The sequence below is a fragment of the Polyodon spathula genome, chromosome 19 (genome assembly GCF_017654505.1).
Source record: "Polyodon spathula isolate WHYD16114869_AA chromosome 19, ASM1765450v1, whole genome shotgun sequence".
NCBI lineage: Eukaryota > Metazoa > Chordata > Actinopteri > Acipenseriformes > Polyodontidae > Polyodon > Polyodon spathula.
Window position 1 is genome coordinate 33,204,738 of NC_054552.1, and position 20,542 is coordinate 33,225,279.

The 20,542-nt window shown below is 39.3% G+C and overlaps 1 protein-coding gene across 1 annotated transcript in view; it reads right to left on the reverse strand.

Moving 5' to 3' along the window:
• LOC121294354 (ras-specific guanine nucleotide-releasing factor 1-like) overlaps window positions 1-14,627 on the reverse strand; it is a 43,232-nt gene extending 28,605 nt beyond the window's left edge. The window contains exons 1-2 of the mRNA XM_041217979.1: window positions 13,920-14,627; window positions 1,619-1,725 (exon numbers count right to left, since the gene is read on the reverse strand). Coding sequence (XP_041073913.1) covers window positions 1,619-1,725; window positions 13,920-14,195 — 383 coding nt within the window. The 5' untranslated portion in view covers window positions 14,196-14,627. The remainder of the gene's footprint in view (window positions 1-1,618; window positions 1,726-13,919) is intronic.
• Window positions 14,628-20,542: the final 5,915 nt, after the last annotated feature.

A 20,542-nucleotide genomic window follows, 5' to 3' on the forward strand; every position in this document is an offset into this window, starting at 1 on the left:
AACGACTCTTAATGTGAACTGAAGCACAGGATGAAATACTCTCCTAATTACACTACACAAATAATGAGCAAACCACAGCAAAAGATAGATCCCTCACTGCTTTTAGTTAACTGTACAGAAGCACAGTCTTCAAGCGATTCAATGACAATGTCACTTCTTATGTTTGTATTTATGCTGCTGCATTCTGCAGGCTATCAGACAGGAATGCACAGGTACAATGAAATATTAGACCTGAAGAGGAACAAACTACACTCTGTGTGTGTCGCACCCTTTGCTTTATTAAATACCTCAAACACATTTTCAAGTATGTAAGGGTTTGCTCAATTGCACAGTGCAGAGAGTGGTGTGCTCCATTACCCCCTGTTTCCGCTGGGTACACTTACCAGCTCAACTGCAATAACTGACCCGGAGAGGCTCTCTTCACATTCTGTGCACGTGTTTCTGCGCATGGAAAATCAGACTCTCCTGCAAACTTTCACCAAGGTGTTTGCACAGTATTATTTGTATTAGCTATCTAAAGCATTCATTTAAGTGTCCAAGCCCTATCACAGGGTCACTGGTGGAGGAGGGAGTGGGGCTCTTTCAGCCTCAAGTATAGAAACGTATTGATAGACAATAGGAAAAGAAGGGGCCAGAGCTACTCATCTCTTTGCTCCATGGCAACGTTTGACTAATTAGTTGACCCTTTCTATACTTCACATTTGAGTTATGGTTTACTCACAGTCTGCAAATACTTCAAACAATATCCAAACAAAACAATGGATTTCTTTTGCAAAAAACTTTTTACTGTACCCAGATCAGATCCAGACAAATGCAACACAAACATATGTTTTTCTTATGCAATCGCTTCACATATGGAGAGGGATTTTGTAGCTTACTGTGGTTTTACTGTGTGTGGTTTGAAACCCTTTACCATACCTATCAAGCCTGCCTGTGCTTTACATTGCTTTATTAAGCTTTACTACAATATGCTTGAATTGCCTTTACAGTAAAAATACCCAAGCTAATTGGGACCAGGGGGAGTTTAATTGAATGAATCTTCTTAAAAGATATAATTCAACCACTTTAACTGTAAATGCATGATATAGAATACTGAACTGTTCAGTAAATACCAGCGATTGAAGGCTGGATTCTCTATGACAGGACAAAAGAGCACAGCACCCAACAAGGGTTAGATCATCACGGTTGGGATAGTCAAGTTGTTGCTGTGTACAGAACAGTCAGAATCCACATACTTTGAGTGTGTACCTGTGTATAGAACAGTCAGAATCCACATACCTTGAGTGTGTAACTGTGTATAGAACAGTCAGAATCAACATACCTTGAGTGTGTAGCTGTGTATAGAACAGTCAGAATCCACATACTTTGAGTGTGTACCTGTGTATAGAACAGTCAGAATCCACATACCTTGAGTGTGTAGCTGTGTATAGAACAGTCGGAATCCACATACCTTGAGTGTGTAACTGTGTATAGAACAGTCAGAATCAACATACCTTGAGTGTGTAGCTGTGTATAGAACAGTCAGAATCCACATACTTTGAGTGTGTACCTGTGTATAGAACAGTCAGAATCCACATACCTTGAGTGTGTAGCTGTGTATAGAACAGAATCCACATACCTTGCATGTGTTATTGCTGCCACCCATTCGTCACAATCTTTGACATCCTCTGTCTTCAGCTCCAGGGCCTTCTGGTTGTCGTGGTTGAAGTTAACAGTGAAGTAGTACTGCAAGGGAAACACAATGTGTGAGGAATTAGACCAGAGGGTTTATAAAGACACCAGCAGTGGCTGTGTGCATGTCACCGATGCTTCTGCGTTCATCCACAGCTTAGAAAACCACCACTCACTGCACTTCTAAATGGTTACTCATCATGAAACTTAATCATTTATCCAGTATGAAAGATCACAATCTTACAATTCTAAGATTGTGAGCTCTCCTCCTTTATGCACGGTGGATTGTTTGGAATGGTCCGCATGTTCTGATTACTCAGATAACTATTGAAAGTATCCCGTCCTCTCCCCAGGTATTAAGAGGACAGGGAGATGAAGATCATTTCTGTCAGCGCTGCTGCAGGCTGCAAGCTATTCCAACTAGCCCATCATCTTGCAATTAAACATCTGGTGCAGGGATCAGCAAAATAAAAATGTGCATGTAAGCCTAGTCTTGATAATGAAAGTGATGCCAGTTCCAAGTGATGGAATTCAATGTGCATTCAAGCCTAGTCTTGATAATGAAAGTGATGCCGGTTCCAAGTGATGGAATTCAATGTGCTTTCAAGTCTAGTCTTGATAATGAAAGTGATGCCGGTTCCAAGTGATGGAATTCAATGTGCTTTCAAGCCTAGTCTTGATAATGAAAGTGATGCCAGTTCCAAGTGATGGAATTCAATGTGCATTCAAGCCTAGTCTTGATAATGAAAGTGATGCCAGTTCCAAGTGATGGAATTCAATGTGCATTCAAGCCTAGTCTTGATAATGAAAGTGATGCCAGTTCCAAGTGGTGGAATTCAATGTGTTCCAAGTGATGGAATTCAATGTGCATTCAAGCCTAGTCTTGATAATGAAAGTGATGCCAGTTCCAAGTGATGGAATTCAATGTGCATTCAAGCCTAGTCTTGATAATGAAAGTGATGCCAGTTCCAAGTGATGGAATTCAATGGAATTCAATGTGCAAGTGGTGGAATTCAATGTGCATTCAAGCCTAGTCTTGATAATGAAAGTGATGCCAGTTCCAAGTGATGGAATTCTCCATTTTATAATTGTGTCTCTTTGGTCCTGCCATCACTGGTTGCAAACTACGTCTTATGATGCTGTGCTGTGTCTCCCCACTACATTGTGTTATAGTGGGAAGGTAATGAGACAACATTGGTTACCAATAGAAAATCCATTGAACATTACAGGGTCTGTTTAAGGACCTAAACATTGGCAGATCTTAATACCATCAGCCCATTTCATTTGATGCATTCATATCATGTGTATAGTTACATTTTTTTGTTATTTTGACCTAATGAATATCCTTTAATGTTTGTTCTCTGTCCTTCTCTATCACTGCTTTAATCATGATTGGCCATGCTTACAGCAAAATAAATATAGAAACAGCAGCTGCTTCTGTTTCTAAAAGCTGAATTTCTATAACCTCCCATAACCTCAGATAGTTGTAAAGAGAGCAGGGTTTCATTATAGAACACTAAGAGCATTGTTAGTGTCGGATGGACAGCATGTTTCAAAATTAACTACATTTTGATGCATTGGCACGCACAGCGCCATGACATCATCGACGCACACTCAAGGCGAATACCAGCTTGAAGATCGGTTTTACTGGAAGACTCCTTTAAATAATAAATGAGTGTTCTAGAGAATATATATCTCCTGTTTGATTCACACTCTCTGCCTGCCCCTCAGTACAATTCTATGTATTTATAGTATCCAGGTTCTCTCATTCAGACCCTGATTCAGGCTTTTTCAGTTCTGATTAGTTCAGCATAATAAACAAAACCACTACCAGCTACTGCGCTACACAGCTGTTTATAGCCTTCTTTTCCAGAGATATTCCTCCTCACTCTTCCTGCAGGGTGGCAATTACATAATTCAGCTTTTCCTGTTACCTAGCAACTCATTTTCCTCTTTTAGCAGAGGGTTCCCACCTTTCTCCCCTTTAAATGGCCTTTGTCATTAAGAATCAATCAGCCCTTGGTAATGCTGTTGTGAAGTTCCTCCTGTTCTTTACACAGACATGATACAGTGTTTGATGTCTTGGACTGTGACCCCTTCCCCTAGTATTCCGATGCCATTTACCCGCTCATTTCAATGACTGTTGTAGCGCAACAGTATACAACACTTGCCCTGTTTGTCCTTTACCTCTGAATCTCTTTTGGTGTTGCAAAAGTTTGATTTCTTGATCCATTACTGACATCATTAAATTAATACTATATCCTAGTAAATGAACATGTCAAATAAAAATACGATTTACGTATTAGATAGGAGAGAATCGACTACCCAACGCTATAAGCACATAGTTACCTAACTGCAAATAAACAACTCATTTTGATTTCTGGGCTTGTAAGTAAGTCTAATGCTTTCCTTCTTTTGGAGTTAAATGGGTTTTTGGATCCCACCCCCCAGTCTTATTGTTGCAAGCAAATCAGCTGACTGGGTCTCACTGTCATGCCCTGGTCCTCTGGTACTCTTCCATTCCCAGCAATAAAGCATCATCCACATATTAACACATTCCTTACTGGTCCAAATCAAGACTACTGAACTGAAGCTTAAAAACACTACACCTCCACAGACCTGTGCTGCATCAATAGCCTAACAACACGCTGAGGTCACATGTGTAGCCCTGTTATAGCCATGCTAATGTCTACAGAGACATGCTGTTTCATGCTACTATAGCTGGATGTAAAATTGATGTAAAATTCAAGCCCTTAACCTCAAAAACTAGCATGCCAGCTGTATATCATCAGCAGCATGGCATGCCAAAGACAAACAGATTCGTTTACAGTTAGGTTCCTTGTCGACATCAGTACCAGCTATCAGTCCACGCTTTGCTTAAGTGACATTACGCCTGCATGTCTCCAGCGCCACATCAGAAGGCTATCTTAACCATTTCAAGTGCAATTTCCAGTCTGCCTGTTTAAAAAGTCAGATCCCCAGCAGGTTTTTCCTGCATTGCCTGTCACTATACCATGAAATGAAGAACGAGCTTCTCCGATATATACACAGAGCATGCAGTGAGAGCTGCACCCTGCACCCTCCACTGTAGCATACACACACTATACCATGAAATGAAGAACGAGCCACTCCGATATATACACAGAGCATGAGGTGAGAGCTGCACCCTGCACCCTCCACTGTAGCATACACACACTATACCATGAAATGAAGAACGAGCCACTCCGATATATACACAGAGCATGCAGTGAGAGCTGCTCCCCACCCCCACCCTGCTGGGGAAGAAAATTAGGTCAGAGAAGCCAGAAAGGCTGTGGAAAGGAACAGGAGTGTCAGTCCCTGAAGGTAACCACACCCAAACAGCATCTATACCCAGCAGCATCACAGCAAGCTGAGACAGAGCCTATATAAAGGACAGTAGTAACAGACCCTGAAGGTAATGTTAACCTAAACAGCTTCTATACCCAGCAGCATCACAGCAAGCTGAGACAGAGCCTATATAAAGAACAGGAGTAACAGACCCTGAAGGTAACACTAACCCAAACAGCATTCACACCCAGCAGCATCACAACAAGCTGAGACAGAGCCTATATAAAGAACAGGAGTAACAGACCCTGAAGGTAACACTAACCCAAACAGCATTCACACCCAGCAGCATCACAGCAAGCTGAGACAGAGCCTATATAAAGAACAGGAGTAACAGTCCCAGAAGGTAACACTAACCCAAACAGCATTCACACCCAGCAGCATCGCAACAAGCTGAGACAGAGCAATACCCTGATTTGGCAGGAAACTTCATCCAGGCGTGGTAAACATTACTTTCTTCCTGTATTAGGCTATTAATTTATAAACTAAAGGTTCTACATTGGCATAGTTTTATATATAGAAATAGTTGGTAAAAAGAACATGATCTTCGTATTGAGTGCTGCTGGGGTATATATTTTTTTGCTATCCTGATATTTTATAATAATGTTATAACTGTAATCTGATATGTCTGATAGAATATCATTGGATGAATACTGAATTACTGTTTATCACACTTATAGCTGTGCTATGTGTTACATATCAATTTGAATAATAACTAATCATAATATTAGTAAAAATCCAACAACTCCTATAGGTAAGGTAACTATCCTATAGTTTTACTCCACTTATTCCTATAATTAAAGCATCTCAGCTCTAATATTATATGCTTTATTCAGGGATATGATTATTTTTTGGTTTACACAAAAATTATGGCTCATTTTTGTCATGTATCTTGGTCCTCATTGTACTGCTGTGAAACTAATGTCCATTCTTCTGAAGTTGCATAAACATTTGCATGCATAAAGAAAATAAAACTCTGACTATACTGAAGGTGTTTTGAGGTGTTGTGGCATGATTGTTGTTCAATATAATTGCCATATAAGGAGGTCTAGAGAAGTCAGCTCTAGGGGAATGATAGAGGGTAGTGGGGGACTGCAACTTCACAGATGACAACTAACTTCTAATCTTCTGCATGCAGGCCATATGTATTCCAGGGGTCTTTGTACTGTACCTTGTCTGAAGGTATGGGTATGGGTTGTGGGTTTAGATTTAAACATGTTTGTACTGTATTATAAGATTGTCTGTATGTTATTTAATAATAATAATAATAATAATAATAATAAATAATAATAATAATAATAATAATAATAATAATAATAATAATTTGTTTAAAACATATTATGCATTTTATACACCCTATCCAGAACCCTAACTTTGTGACTGAAGCTGAAACCAAATTACAAGCACACATTGATTGATTCCCTTCATTTAGTACATTCCTTTCTCAAAGTCTGGTCAATCATTCCTATCCCTTCTGAAGAATTATCTAAGCTTTCCAATGAGTGTATTCATATTCTTTCCGCTCAATAGATGTTCATTACCATTTCCATACGGATCAGCTGTTCACAGGAGGAATCAATACAAAACTTAAAAGACTTCCGTTCATCCATTTTTTTCCACTTCTCATGAACAAGATAACTCCACCTGGAACAGAATGTATAAAATACCTTGTGTGCATAAGTGTCTGCTTTTATCAGACCATGTCATGAAACAAAATGCCATCAATCTCTCCAGATATCAGCACAGCGGAGTGCTTCTTGAGATTGTAAACCTAACGCATGCTGACTCATTATTCAATACCCCTCACATCTAAATCCTCAGTAGTTGGTTAGCTTTTCCTGGGCTGTTATTAACCTCAGTGACACTTGTGTAAAAGACAGTGCTGTGTGATGTACTGACATTATGGATTCTGACCCTTGCTAAAAAGATAAGGTTCATATAAAACAACTCTCTAACATCCCCTACAAATGAACCTGCCTCTAAGCATTACTGGCCTTGGTGCAAAACCAGCTGCCCTGTGTGTGTGTCCCACTTTCCAGCTTCTTCAAGACCATTTGTAATGACCTCTTTAAGACCTATCCCATGCACTTACTTCTAATATATGTCACTTATTAATTTGCATTTAAAGACTAAATAAAGGATGATAGTAAGTGCTGTCTATACTGGCTTTCTCTCTCTCTCTCTCTCTCTCTCTCTCAATTTTACTTGATTTACAAAAAGTAATATTTAGAGTATTGTATACTGCATGTGCGTCAGGAAAAGAAACTAAACTAACTAAAAAGAGATCTTCAGCACACAGTATTTTACTGCAACACTTTATTCACTGACGTTATGGCCTAAAGAACTTGGAATGTCACCGCAGTTATTTCTTGTGAAAATTAAAGTAAGGAATATCAGAAAAATCTGTCAAAGTGGATGCAAAAAATAAAATATTTATTTTGGACGAGACAAAAACAACTGCCCTCCAAACATTAGAAACCAGCAAATACTTATCCTACGTGTGTGGGTGTTCCAAAACCAAATGATTTTCCATAAATTGATAGGCAACTTGTGCGAGAAAAGCAAGCCCCAAACACTAGCCAGCACTTTGATTCTGGGGCAAATCGAGGCAAAGCATTATAGCTCTCCACTTCCTTTTTAACAGCTGAAGTTTGAACTGTGATTTTCAAGTAGAATAAACAGAGAATGTGGTGGTTCTGCGCAGGTAACAAAAAACAAATACAAATAATTGTGTTACCCAGTTTTCTACACTGTGTTTTTAACCATGTGTTACTACGCACCCCTGTGTTTAACATGGTTTTATAAAGAGTTCAAACCGGGGTCACAGTCCAGCGAGTTACAGCAGCTATGTTAGTTATGAGCTACCAGTCAGTAAAGCGAATGTGGTGGCCCATGCCTTCGCATGAGTACCAGGGAATTAACATTCTCTTCAGAACTCTCACCTGGGTTTGTCTGAGCCTGTATTGACTGTGTAAATGTTTCATTACAATCTAAGCTAATCGACTATTTCTGTAGACTCTTGCAAAGGTGGTTGTCCCAGAAGCTACAGATTGGCCCTTTTGAACAAAGATTTTAGAACAAGGATGAATATGTTTGAATTATTCAAACTTCCTGATAGGAGAGACAACCTTTTGTGTCAAAGAATTAAAACAGAGTCTGTCAAGAACAGGGACGCTCTTTAAACAAGACTGCTGTTGATGCCTTAAATATAAGTGTTAATACAATAGTAATGTCCAGATGGAATTTCCTTCTGAAGGTTATTCTGGTATACTGCCTGGTAAAAGCATACTATATTAAAACACTGTATAAAAGCATAGTAAAAGCATGCTAAATCAGGGCAAGCAATGTAAAACTCAACGCACATGGCATTGTAATAACCACGGTAATGCATACTGAATACTCTGCAGTTTCACTGTTGTAAACCTTATTGGGTTTGCATTGTTAAACACCCCATCAAAATACTGAAAATAGCTTGGGACTCCCTCCAGTCCTTTACAGATGCAGTATAATGCAAAGCCATATCCGATGCATTTGCTCTTAATACACCAGCAGAGCAGCATCCTTTTCTCGCATGCAAATTGAGGTTGCCATAGAAACGGTGTGCACCTATACAGCTATTTTTAAATGGGGGGGGGGGGGGGGGGGTTGAATGTGCAACATCCAACCACGCTCAAGATGAGAAAGTTATTTGTGTTCAAATGATAAAGCACACTGCAACAAATCTGCTGACTCTGCACCCTGCCCTCATCTTTCGTCAAATACAGCCAATCACAGTATTGATTATTGACTAGGGACAGTCAGTGCACAAACCAGATACTATTGCCTTTCATCACTGCTTAATTACAGGCTCTTGAAAACTGAACACTGCAGCTGCAACAGGCATGTCTTTCTTGGGGAGACTAACAAGAAGCTCTGTCCTTTTCTTTTAAATTAGAAACCAGTGAGATCTTTGCACTGTGACACGTGTTGCTGTAATGGAACGTACAAACACATTTTAAAAGGGGTAGCTGCATTCTGAGACATGCAGTGCAATTAGGCAGACATTCATTAACCCCAAATAATTGACAGTGTAAAGACGAATCTTGTTTCAACTACTAATAATGATGATAATAATGTTGCTAAATAATAAGCAATAAAGGGTTCTGGTGAAATGAGAAACCACAAGCGTGAATCTCTAGCTTGTGTAAAACTTTTAAAAAATGCTTTGATTTCACCATCACCACTTGAACTACTTAATTGAGGAATCAACACTGAAGAAAAACTGTTTGAAAAACTTAGAGTATGACAAAGATGCAAAGATACGCCACTGTTGCAGTAATGCTGTGAGGAACACACCTGCATGATTGAAAGCACTGAAACAGCTTGTCGAGAGCCTAAATGTACTCGCAGCAGTGTTGAGTGTAGCTCTGTGGGCCTCGTTTTCCATCATTGCTGGGGCTTAACACAAGTGTCAAGAGCCAGGTTATTCTGAATCATATTCATGAAAGCTTTGTAGAACACTCAGCATGCAATACTGCCTCCTGTGTGAGCTGCCTTTTTAAACACAATCACCATGGATTTTAGACTTTCATGACGTGGTTCATTATTAACCTGGGCATTGATCCCAAAATAACACCTCTATTGGCAGGTACACCAGGGCTGGGACTGTCTTCTGAACACCATAGTGACACGCTGCACCCCAATATGGCATAGAGAACAGGTCCACTTTGAAGAACTACAAGTAGATGGATAGGTAGCTGTCTGTAATTAAAAACTTCAGACATCATAATATAGTGAAACAGACTTGTGGCATGATATCTGTCAAACGTCTGTCCTCTTGGCACTTTACTGTAATACTGCTGGATGATACTGATTGAGAAACAGTTTCAAAGAATGCAGGATCACTCAGGAATACACCAGATGTCTTTTCCAAGCATTGCATTTTTAAAGAGTACACAATGCTTGTTGTTTGATGTTTAAATTAATAGCTTACTAATTAACTGAAGTCATTGAATAGCATGACATTACAGTGTACTTTATGCTGCACCAGAATGGATCTCTATCAGTCTCCAAGGTGTAATAACCAGCTATCATTTAGAACCTAGTAATACAACACAGAGCGAGCTATTCCCACACCAATACACAAGTCTCCAGCAATGCAATTACAACAGAGTGCTTTTACAGTATTGGGTTGAAAGCATGTGAACTATATATGTCACTAAGACTAGGAATGAGAATTAACATGGGGATCATCAGTGTTATTTGCCTATCTAAGCTTTCCCAACAACAGTAGCTGGCAATGCATAGTGTATGATTGCACCAGAATGATCCCTATGCTTCAGTTGGAAGGTTATCCTCAGGTTTAGCTGAACAATCTTATTAACTTGATGGGGGAACCCATTTGTGAGTGGCTTTCTGACAACATGCAGTCAAAGTTCTCCATTATCAACAAAGCTCTTCTGGAGCTACAGATTCAGTACAGACCATCTGTCTTAACTCTTGTCCGCAACACTGCTTGATCGACTTGTTTTTTTATCTCCTTGTCCAAAAGTAATCTTCTCTGTAAGGCCAGTGCAAAGTCAATAAAATAAGGAAGGGTTTGAGGAATGAAGTTGAAAACATGCACTTCTCAGAATGGGAGATGGGTGGGGGTGATACAGGACCCTTAAGAATTGCTTGTTTAAATATCAGATTGCAGACTGCAGCTGGAACCGTGAGCATCCGGTTTAATATTGGATTGAGTAGAGCAGACTGGTTTCAAAGTGCAGATAGAAACACAGCTTTACTGGCACCAATCAATCAGATTCAGTACAACTGGAACAGGCCAGATCGTCTTTGCTTCCCACTTGATATGTCAGTTTATAAAGGCGTAGATGGCAGTAATAAGTTGTGCTTCCAACAATGTTTAACCAGCAATTTCAATAAGTAGGTTACTCTGCAGGGGTGTCATGATAACAATTATACAGTAGTTATGATCCAAAAATGGAGAATATCTCAGCAGAATTTTATTCCACAAGCCACTGACTAGGTTAGCAGTGCCTCAAAATGAGTAGCAGAGACTGATCTATTAAAGAGATTGATCCTAATGGAGCCCTGTGCTTGCATAAGCAGCACACTCATGACCTAACCTTTTCTGACACACGTACACCTTGCATATACAAGAAACAGTAACATAGCCTCTTCTGTACATATAACTGTACTGTACAGCAATGCACTGGCTACACCTCTCACCCTTAGATCATTCTGCAGGTCATTTGGGGTCTTTTGTGCTAGACATGGAAAAGCGACACAATGCATTTACTGTTGACACTAGTTTAGATATTTATTGCGTGCTCTCTGTATTACATAAAAGCATGTTTATTTAACATTATCCTTTCTATAAGTTCTAATGTACTGTATTTCTATAGATTATGCTTTCTTCTTTGCATTTTCCATTTACATGCCACAGTATTGGCCTGTGGTTACATTTCAAAATCAAGGACACTTTTCATTATCATTTGTATTTTATATCATTATCCCTTGGCCATTCTCTACCCACATTAGTGATGTTTTAATTAGAAATGTTGTCAGTCCTCAAGCCCACATGCCACTAGCTTCTGCTCAGTGAGAGGTCCTTATCAGAGGCCTTGCTCTTGGAACAATGGTCCCCTGCCCACTCTGCCTCTCCACACTCCCCAGACTCACAGCTCCTTTAAAGCTAGAAAGACTGAGTAAGCATGTCTATGCCAGGGCTCGAGCCCCCTGGATTTTCAAACGGCAGTCGAGGGCTCTTATCATCACTAGCCCACCGATGACCTCTCTTGCCACTCAACAGAAACCTGTTACACTCTCCCATTTCTTTCCTGCATTGTCATTGATGTCGTATTTACGGATGCTTATTGTATTGTCAGTCTCAACTGGTCCCATTGTATTATGAAATGTTTTTATTTTTATAATTATTTGAAAGAGAGTGGTTAAAAAAAAGCAAACAGCAAATATAAAATGTTTGATAAAACAAATAGCAGCATTCTTGTCATTATACTGGGTGTCAAAACTGTTTTTTTTTTTGCTAATCATCAGACTTGCTTTGTGTTCATTTTAATGCAACAGTAAGTATTGTGTTATGTTTAATGATTTTCCAAACCTCACGGCCACATCGTAGTATATAAAAATATGATTTTGTTATGGAAAGAAAGAAAGAAAGAAAGAAAGAAAGAAAGAAAGAAAGAAAGAAAGAAAGAAAGAACCCCCTCTTCTTTTAACAGCTTGGATTCTGTGGATTATTTCATTCTTGCAGAGATCCACTTACATATAAAATGAAAATAATCTAAATCCGTTTTCAGTGTCCGCAGACGGACTCACAGAGGTGTGCGTTTAAACATTGCAGAAGCTCTGTCCACTGCCTCCTAACTCTCTCCAGACACAAAACTCATGACAAAAAATTTTTTTAACAGTATATATATATGTGTGTGTGTGTGTGTGTGTGTGTGTGTGTGTGTGTGTGTGTGTATGCTTACAGTCCTGCCTGGCATTACTTAGCAAAGGATTGTTTCAGGATGGGATGGGTCTATCCTGCACTTTCCTCTCCACCCCCTGCAGATATTGCAACAAATCAGGATGACGCAATAAAGAGCAGTATCGGTCTAGGGTACAAACAAATCCACTTCAAATGAACTAAAGAAGTTAGCTGGGGTGTCTTTTTGGATTGTTTGTTCTTATTCTTCATAAAAAGCTCAAACAGCAGCATTTTCAATTGTGTGTGTTTACAAGGTGTGTACAAATCAATAATTGAGCTAGTCTAGTCTCAGAATGACCCATTTTATCATTAAGGGCGTCTAGTTTGTTTATTTACCAATTTACAATTGTCCAAATAATTTGACTGGCTTGTGACATTATATTAAAAAATCCTTTGCAAAATCTAATATTAAAACCGGGGTTATCAGCAGAAAACATTAAGCTGTCAAGTATTATTCTATTTATATCAACTATATAGGCACTACACATATTCTTCACCAGGTGGCGCCGTTGAGATGGAACAAAATGCCTAATCAAGCTTTGTTACCCATATAACCTAAGAAGAAATTGATCTCCCAAAACACCACAGCAAAGAATCATAATCAACTATTCAACACCTGATTATAGTACCTGGCGATGTCATGATGTACAATGTAATAGACTTGTAATATATATATATATATATATATATATAGATAGATAGATAGATAGATAGATAGATAGATAGATAGATAGATAGATAGATAGATAGATAGATGTGTTTTTCGAGGTTTTAAAGACCATTGGAAAATGTATTTTAATATTTCCATTTTAAAATATCTAACATTTAATGAGTAATAATCACATGCTCAAAGACAACATGGCATTATGCAAGAGCACTTTACAAAGGGGAAGTAGCGCATATTTTAATTTAATTAACTTTCAATTGTTATAATAATTATTATTATCGTTGTAATTCATTATTATTCTGGAGTTTCTATAGCTGTTTTGCTTTCAATACCCACCGTTAACGATCGCATTCTGACTTTAAACATATCAGTATACATTTCAGATAATTGCAATTGTCATGTAGATTAAACTCCCCAAAATACATTAGAGAGCACGCTTACGAAATGTTTATGTCAGATATAAAATAAGTACTTTGTAAAACGCATCTCTGTTATAACGTTCAAGTGTTTTTGCTTCTCGACAGCTTTCCATGCGTCTGAAAACACCAGTCAACATTTCAGAGCAACCCCATCAGGAATACCCCCCCCCCCCCCCCCCCCCCCAAACTCAAGTTGCTCATTTTTCGTAAAATAACAGTTCCATTAGCCTGTACATCAAGTAAATTAGCTGTTATACACAGCATATTGGAGAATATAGGCACACACGCACATCCCCGCGAATAAGCACCAGTCCACCCTTACCTGCTTCTCTAAACATTCCTTGGCTGACAGAGAAGGTTTAGGAGAGGGGGCTCTGTCACAAGCGCATCCTTCCAACAGATACAATCCCGCGGGTCTGGAGCTGGAGTCGTTCTCAAAATAAAACAACATATTCTGCAGCAAAGCGAACCACTTGGTATGCCATTTTGTGTTGTCGGAGCTCTTCTTGCTCAAATACCCTCGTCTAGTGCCATCTTTTTTCGCCAAAATACCCAGGTAGGTAACATGGCCATCATTGAGTCGAATTCCTTTCTGCATGGTTGTTTCAAAGCCAAGAGGAGAGCTTGTTGATCCTTACATCTTCTCAGTCCCAACCAGACTCCAAAAAGCTGTGCAGTCTTAATCGGCAGGACCACTAATCTGCTGTACACCCATTCACTGCACTCACGCTGCTGTCTCTGTAAAAAATAATAAAATCTACAATCCAAAATCTGAGCCTTTTATTGGTTTCAGTTCTAGATCCCGCATTTCTGGACAATTCACGTCTTCCGCTCCATGTGTAAAGTAGAACCAAGGAGAATAATACGCCGGGTGGATTTCAGTTCTGTTGGAAAGTGTGAACAGAATCAGGAGCTCACTGTATTGCAGTGAATGAAGAAGAGGCGTCATGTGACATTTCAGCACCTCGGACAGAGGCACTTCACGAGCGACAGCCAGAATCACATTGGAATTCCATTGACCAAAATCTAATAAGCATACCTTCCACGATGATCCTGAATTATTATTATTTTTTATAATGGTAAATAAAGATTAATATATTTTTTAAAAAGACCTGAAGAATGATCTAAATTTGTAATAGAATTATTAAAAATCTATACAGATCGTGTAACTTTATTCTAACTGAAACCAACGTCTGATCTCTTGCTTTATGTATCGGTAGTCAGTGTTCCAGTTTTTAAGAGCAAGTTTAAAAGTGTTATTCACTTACAGCAAACAGAAGGTCTCTTTTTTAAATCCAGGACGAAAAAAAGGTTTTAAATATTAATTTGTAAGATATTCCCAGATAAAATATTATCGTTCCAGTGTAAAAGTTGAAAATACTGCAATGTAATATGTGCTTATGTAATCGCAATGTAAGACTTGGATCAGCGGTTGTTTTATTTAAAATAAATGACTGACTCGGAATAGTGTTAATGATATCTTGCGCTTGAACTACGCAACATATTTTAGTGTCTATACCACTACTGCTAATAATATCGATAACCCCAATAATTATACGAAGTGATTCTCAGATACAGAAAGCAGGGCAGCAGCGAGCTGACAGAGCAAAGCTGTCTGCAGCAAACCTTCAGGACAGCTCTGCAGATGTATTTATTTATTTATTTATGTATTTATTTATTTTTAGATGCCTCTCGCCCACATAGTTGCATAGATTTATTACCTAACATCATGTTGTTTTAATGGACACTGGTGCATTATATAACATAAGACAGTCATACGCCCAAAACACACAGTCACTATGAAACAACTTACTGGGAATCTGAGGAAGTCATGACGACATCAGTGTGAAATATTGCCTGTGTTAATTCAAAGCTGGGGCTAAGGGTATCCACTGTGAACTCTCCAAAAAGCAGTAACCTGCATTATATTGCCAACCTGACATCAATTTCATTGTTGAATTGGTATTCCTGTTTACTGTAACCTGTCATTGATTTCCCATCTGTGTCTATAATCCTTGTTTTCAACAGCAGATGGTTCTATGTCATGGGTTCAATATGAAACCATACTCATTCTAAATTGAACCAATAGGGGTTGCATGATTTGATGCTTCGTTCTGTATTAGGAACTTCTGAAGGAACCCTGTGGTTCTAGTTCTAGAATGCACAGGAATCCTCTTTTTTAAGAGTGTTGTTCCAAGCTTATCTGTCACATTGCTACATGTAAAACCTTATTCTTCTTATAACCCAAACTGGACCCAAATCAGCTCTTGTGGCCGATAAAGAAATCAAAAGTGCATTGGTGAAACAGCTTAAGAGGTGGGACATGTACTCTTCTCCTGGATCTGTCCAGGTGAATATTGTGTTAGTTTGATAACACACCTGCATGGTACCTTGGTACTGTATGCTTTGAAAGGTCCATGCCCACTTCATTTGGACTTTGGGTATAGTGCACATTTGATGTATCAGATGGAAGATCCTTTGTGTCTCTGATTGCTGGTGGGTAAGCAGTATTCACATTGATTTTAATCAGCCTCCAGCTGGTGTGGCGTGAGTTTCCTCCCTTCCTTCATTAGCACTCATCTCTCCGCGGAGACAGCTGGAGTCATGCATCTTGAAAAGGTTTCTCAACAGGCTCAGCTCCTTCTCGGAAACCTCAATTGCAATATTAAAGCACAGAATGTTTTGCACTGAGGATTCAGCCAGGTCACAGCTTCATGGGATAATATGGAAAGCATCATTTATAATAGACACATACAGTTCTAGTCATAACTGTGACATAACAATGCAGCTATTCATGTCCTTGCACTACACATCCTTCTCATCCTGGACTACATTACATTACTGCTGAAGCCAGCTCCAGGTAAACAGAGGCATGCTCACTATTTACACTGTAGCACTATTATTATATTCAGGTCTATATTGCTTATGTTGTTTTGATTTGCTGTGCATATGAAATTAAACCACTGGAACTGAAAATCTTGGAAAATTGTCAAAAAAGACAAATTAGTGATTATCTGATTTAATTGATGACTTCAACAGACCACATGTACAATTCATTTAAAATAGTGGGAGAAATGGAACACAGAGCCACACATGGTAAAATGCAGGAGACTTTTTAGAAGTTGTGTAAGATCCCTGAGTAAAGCACTGTGTTATAACATTTTCACACACATGCCTTTTGTTCTATATCACTGATTACTGACCACAAATTGAAATCGAGATGTATATCTCAAGGGTGCTATCTTGTTGAAATACATGCATTTGAGATTGTAATAATTCCGTATCATGACCTAAGCCAATACATACGACAGTGCAGTCTCTTAAAGAATGCATTTGTTATGCAGATTAACAAATAAATTGTTAATTTTGATACCTTGTGTCTCCCTGGACATATTAAATAGCCCTAATTTGTGGCTGTGTTATACTGCATGTCAAGTCTCTCTTGTATTTCCAGCAGTAAATGAGTATCTGCTACAGCGGGCAGATGGCTGGAGGTGCTGTGCTGCCCTGCTCTGCTCCTCTTGGTTCAGTGAACTGAATCCTCACAGATTGCACAACATTGTATCACACACTCTGCCTTAACAAGGAGCTTTTAAAGGAACACCAGATTTATTTCACTTTCCAATGCACAAAGCTGTCCTGTGCAGTACAATGCACAACGCTGTCCTGTGCAGTACAATGCACAACACTGTCCTGTGCAGTACAATGCACAACACTGTCCTATGCAGTACAATGCACAACACTGTCCTGTGTAGTATACTGGGTTTTTAAAACGGATGCTGTGATAGTAAAAAACAAAATTGATTATACTCTCAGTAATTTAAACGTAATTATCTAAGAATTAACATTGTTTTTTTTTTGGTTTGTTTAATTAAATAAACATGGCAAAGCATAGTAAACTATGGCAAATACATATTCTAACCACGGGAAAGCTGCCAACTGAGTTAGATTTAATGTTTTAGCACATGGAAGCAAAACAGACTGTGGGAAGAGTTTACAAGAGAGGTATTCTCAGTGTAAAGACAATGGCATTAAGGTCTGTTGAGATCATTTAAACAGACCACTTTGGACTCTTCTATTCACAGTACTGCATGCACTTTCTCACACAGTAATTGCATTGTCCTTTCCATTCATTACGGGGTCTCTTCTCTAGAGCTTCTCCTCAAGAAGGTTCTGCATAAAGCGGAATCCAAACTGAAACCCTTCCACTGATGCTGAATGTGTTTAATTGAGTTCCAGCAGTGGGGACTGCTGAATGAACCAATACCTAAAGTTTTCGTATCCAGACACCACCAGGCTATTGCAAGGCTGACATTATTGTTGTAGAAATTAGACACTTATTTTAGGCAATGCTTCAGTGCATCAGTCTGATGGCACCACAGCAGAAAAGAAAACACATCAAGTGTGTGGAACATGCTACTGCTTCTAAAGATGCAGCCACTGAATTCCCCATGGTCACAATTCAATTCACATAGTTCAGATCATTAGCATTCTGGTTCAATAAACTAAATAAAGAGGCCAATCACGGGTATCGCGCATGGGTCAGTTTGCTCAGTTATATATATCAAATAACTTTGCTTTTTATATCTCGTATGCGCCAAAAATCCTCCCTGGTTATACCATGGTTAAAGGAAGCTGGCAGTTTGTATGCCCTACTCCCAGGTAGTTGGCTAACATTCTTCTATTACTTCTTAGATAATTTCAGGATCTTCAGGGTCAAAGCACATCACTGGCTGCAAAACATGCAATCATTATTGGAAGAAGCTGATTGGTTTCCAGATGGGGTTGTAGGCATGGGGACAATTTCAGGAAATGCATGAAATGAAGACAAGCAAACAGAGATTTCTTTAACTTAGTATGCAATTGAAATGCATGTTTCCTGTAACCTGAGTTTCTGCACGTGGTTTGCAAAGGGGCCTGTTATGATTCTCGCAGGTAATATAATGGGATCTCAGTGGTATTTTAGAAACACTTCTGTAGGTACAACAGATGGGAAAGATAGAAGCAGTGATTACTGCAGGTCTGTGGTCTTGCATCTACTTCTAGACCCCCCTCCCACCTTCCGCTTCTAAAGAACCCACTCCTCCCTCCTTGCTTGCTCTCAGCTAAATTAGACCCTTGTCCTTGAGATGCACCCACCTGCTGGACAGTGCTGAAGTTCGGTGAAAAAAAGGAAGGACCTTCCAGGCATTCTCGTTCCCAACCTCCTCTCAGTCTGCACACAGAGTGCTCCCTTCATTCACCTGATAGGCTGGTGATGCTCTCCCATATGGCTCAGCGCTGGGCAATAAGGTAGTTTGCTTTGTTGAACCACACGCATTGTACAGAGTCAGAGCATTTGAGCTTGAAAATATATCTATATACAGTTTAAATAATATTGTACAGGGTACAGTATATCAATAACATATAGTGATCTAGCATGTTTTATTTTTTTAAGAAGCCACAAAGTCAACTCATCAGTGACTATTTCAAACTTACCACAGAGACCAGAACCAAAGGACACTTTTTTTATACAGGTCTAACTAGACCAGGGAAATCAATTTCACTGTCTTGTTTTTCTTCAGCCCAGGGAGGCTAGCCTAAGTGCATCTATACTGAGAGACAAGCTTTGAACTTAAACAAGCTTCGAAAATGAAGCCCACTGTGTTTAGCACTTTAAATGAGTCGCCTCTTTTCAATTTCACTCTGGTTTATGGGTTCTTCCTCGTATTAGCATTGGAAAGCTCCCGCAGAGCCGCTGGAATTGCACCAGTGTCTGGAGTATATCTCCGGCTAGCCTTGCCCTCCTCCCCTAGCCTTGCCCCCCTCCCAAAGCTTTATGAATGATGCATTTATAACTATTGCGTGTGAAAGCTGTATACAGTATGCTTGTACTGAAGAAAATATAAGAACATATATCAATAATTACATGCAAAACTGGGAGAATCCTCTGTGTCACGAACCCCAGTCTGCAGGTTCAGAGATGAGTGCTGTGCCAAAAGAGCCAGAATTCAACGTGAATTCAGAATCACAATGATATAAAATCATACCACTAGGTTAACCTTTCAGTTGCAGACACCCATGATAAAGTTTTTGAGACAAGAGGCGCTATTATGTTACGTATTATGCAGGAATTATGCTATGTATTATGTAGGATGTTTTTTAATCACGCTGAACATGGTGGCTGGAAAGCATTTTTTAAAAATGTTAATGTTGTATGTACAATGATCCGCTTATCCAAACACAATGAGTGTGTTGGTAGTGTTTGGATTGTCCCTTTATGCATTGCATAATTATCCATGAGGAGCCTTTGTGTGCCTCTTCACTGACTCTGATGCCCTGCCAGTGAAGATGTTCTGGTTTGTGTGCCTCTTCACTGACTCTGATGCCCTGCCAGTGAAGATGTTCCAGACAGTGTCGAGGTGCACTCAGTGGGGACAGGTCCATGGATGCCCTTCAAGGTCTCAATCTGAGCAGCATTCGGGTCAGCTTGGGTTTCAAAAACAAAACCTCATGGATTTAATCCCGGACGATCTTCTGATTTTTCAGTGCATCTCGTCACACTATAGATGTGTAACACATGCTCAGGTATTGCTTCTGAAATCACTTTCCCTTTGTGGATTTGTATTTGACTCCTACAAGCACGGGAGTCCCACTGGAACAAATCCACATTTCCTCTGCAATTTTGGATGACATTTATGTGGTTTATGCTTTAATAAATATTGTATATGAAATCAATACACTATATAAAGTTGCATCTGCCGTTATCAGTATCCTACCAGGCTGGTTATGTGCATTGATTCACTTACTGTATAGTTCATGGCCTGCAATAAAACTAGAAGAGTCGGTTTATTCCATTGATCTAAACAGCTGCAGATCTAAGTACCAGCCCTGCTTAGATCATTACAATAGCAGCCTAGGAGGACCCTAGGACCCTATTTTAATGATCTGCCACCCTGAAGATCA